The sequence below is a fragment of the Bison bison genome, unplaced genomic scaffold, assembly GCF_000754665.1.
Source record: "Bison bison bison isolate TAMUID 2011002044 unplaced genomic scaffold, Bison_UMD1.0 scf7180017864089, whole genome shotgun sequence".
Lineage (NCBI taxonomy): Eukaryota > Metazoa > Chordata > Mammalia > Artiodactyla > Bovidae > Bison > Bison bison.
The window spans coordinates 720583-721159 of record NW_011494661.1 but is presented as its reverse complement, the minus strand read 5'-3'; the positions used below and the strand labels follow the sequence as shown (position 1 = coordinate 721159).

Sequence of the window (577 nt, the reverse complement as noted above, 5' to 3'; positions counted from 1 at the left end):
GTTCCCGCAGAAATTCCTGGCGTTCCAGGGCTGCCCGCTCCAGCTCATTCTGCAGACGCTCCAGCCGGGCCCCCAGCTCCCGGCCCCGCACCACGGCCTTCTCCAGCTCCTGAGGGCAGGCAGAGCAGGCTCAGGGCCAGAAGGGTAGACCGCCACCCTCACCAGGCCTGAGCATCAGGAGACCTGGCCTTCTGTCCTTGATCTGTCACCCTGAGCAAATATCTTTAAATCTCTGGGCCTCTACTCCCCCATCTGTAAAATGGGAGCAAAGCCTGATGACCTTGCAGAGTGTGTATGAGAGAGCCGGGGATTATAAGCCTGCCAGGGAGTGAGGGAAGCCCCTGGGCCAGGGCTCAGAGACACTCGCTGGGCACATGTCTTCACCTCTTTGAATCCATGGTTCCTCATGTGCCCAGTGACAGCTAGATGCTCCCTGCGTGCTGAGGCCACACGGGGCAGGTGAGGGGAAGAGGGGCTCAGAGGCGGCGGGTCTGGAGAGTACTCTCAGTCACAGGGGGATGGCCACAGAGAGCAGGAACCTGGTGAAGGCCAGGCCTAACCACAGTGGGAGCTGGGA

At 61.2% G+C, this 577-nt stretch overlaps 1 protein-coding gene across 1 annotated transcript in view; it reads right to left on the bottom strand.

Annotated features, from left to right (window-relative positions):
• CCDC88B (coiled-coil domain containing 88B) overlaps nucleotides 1-577 on the bottom strand; it is a 16517-nt gene that overhangs the window by 6421 nt on the left and 9519 nt on the right. The window contains exon 14 of the mRNA XM_010838095.1: nucleotides 9-109. Within this exon, the coding sequence (XP_010836397.1) occupies nucleotides 9-109 (101 nt within the window). The remainder of the gene's footprint in view (nucleotides 1-8; nucleotides 110-577) is intronic.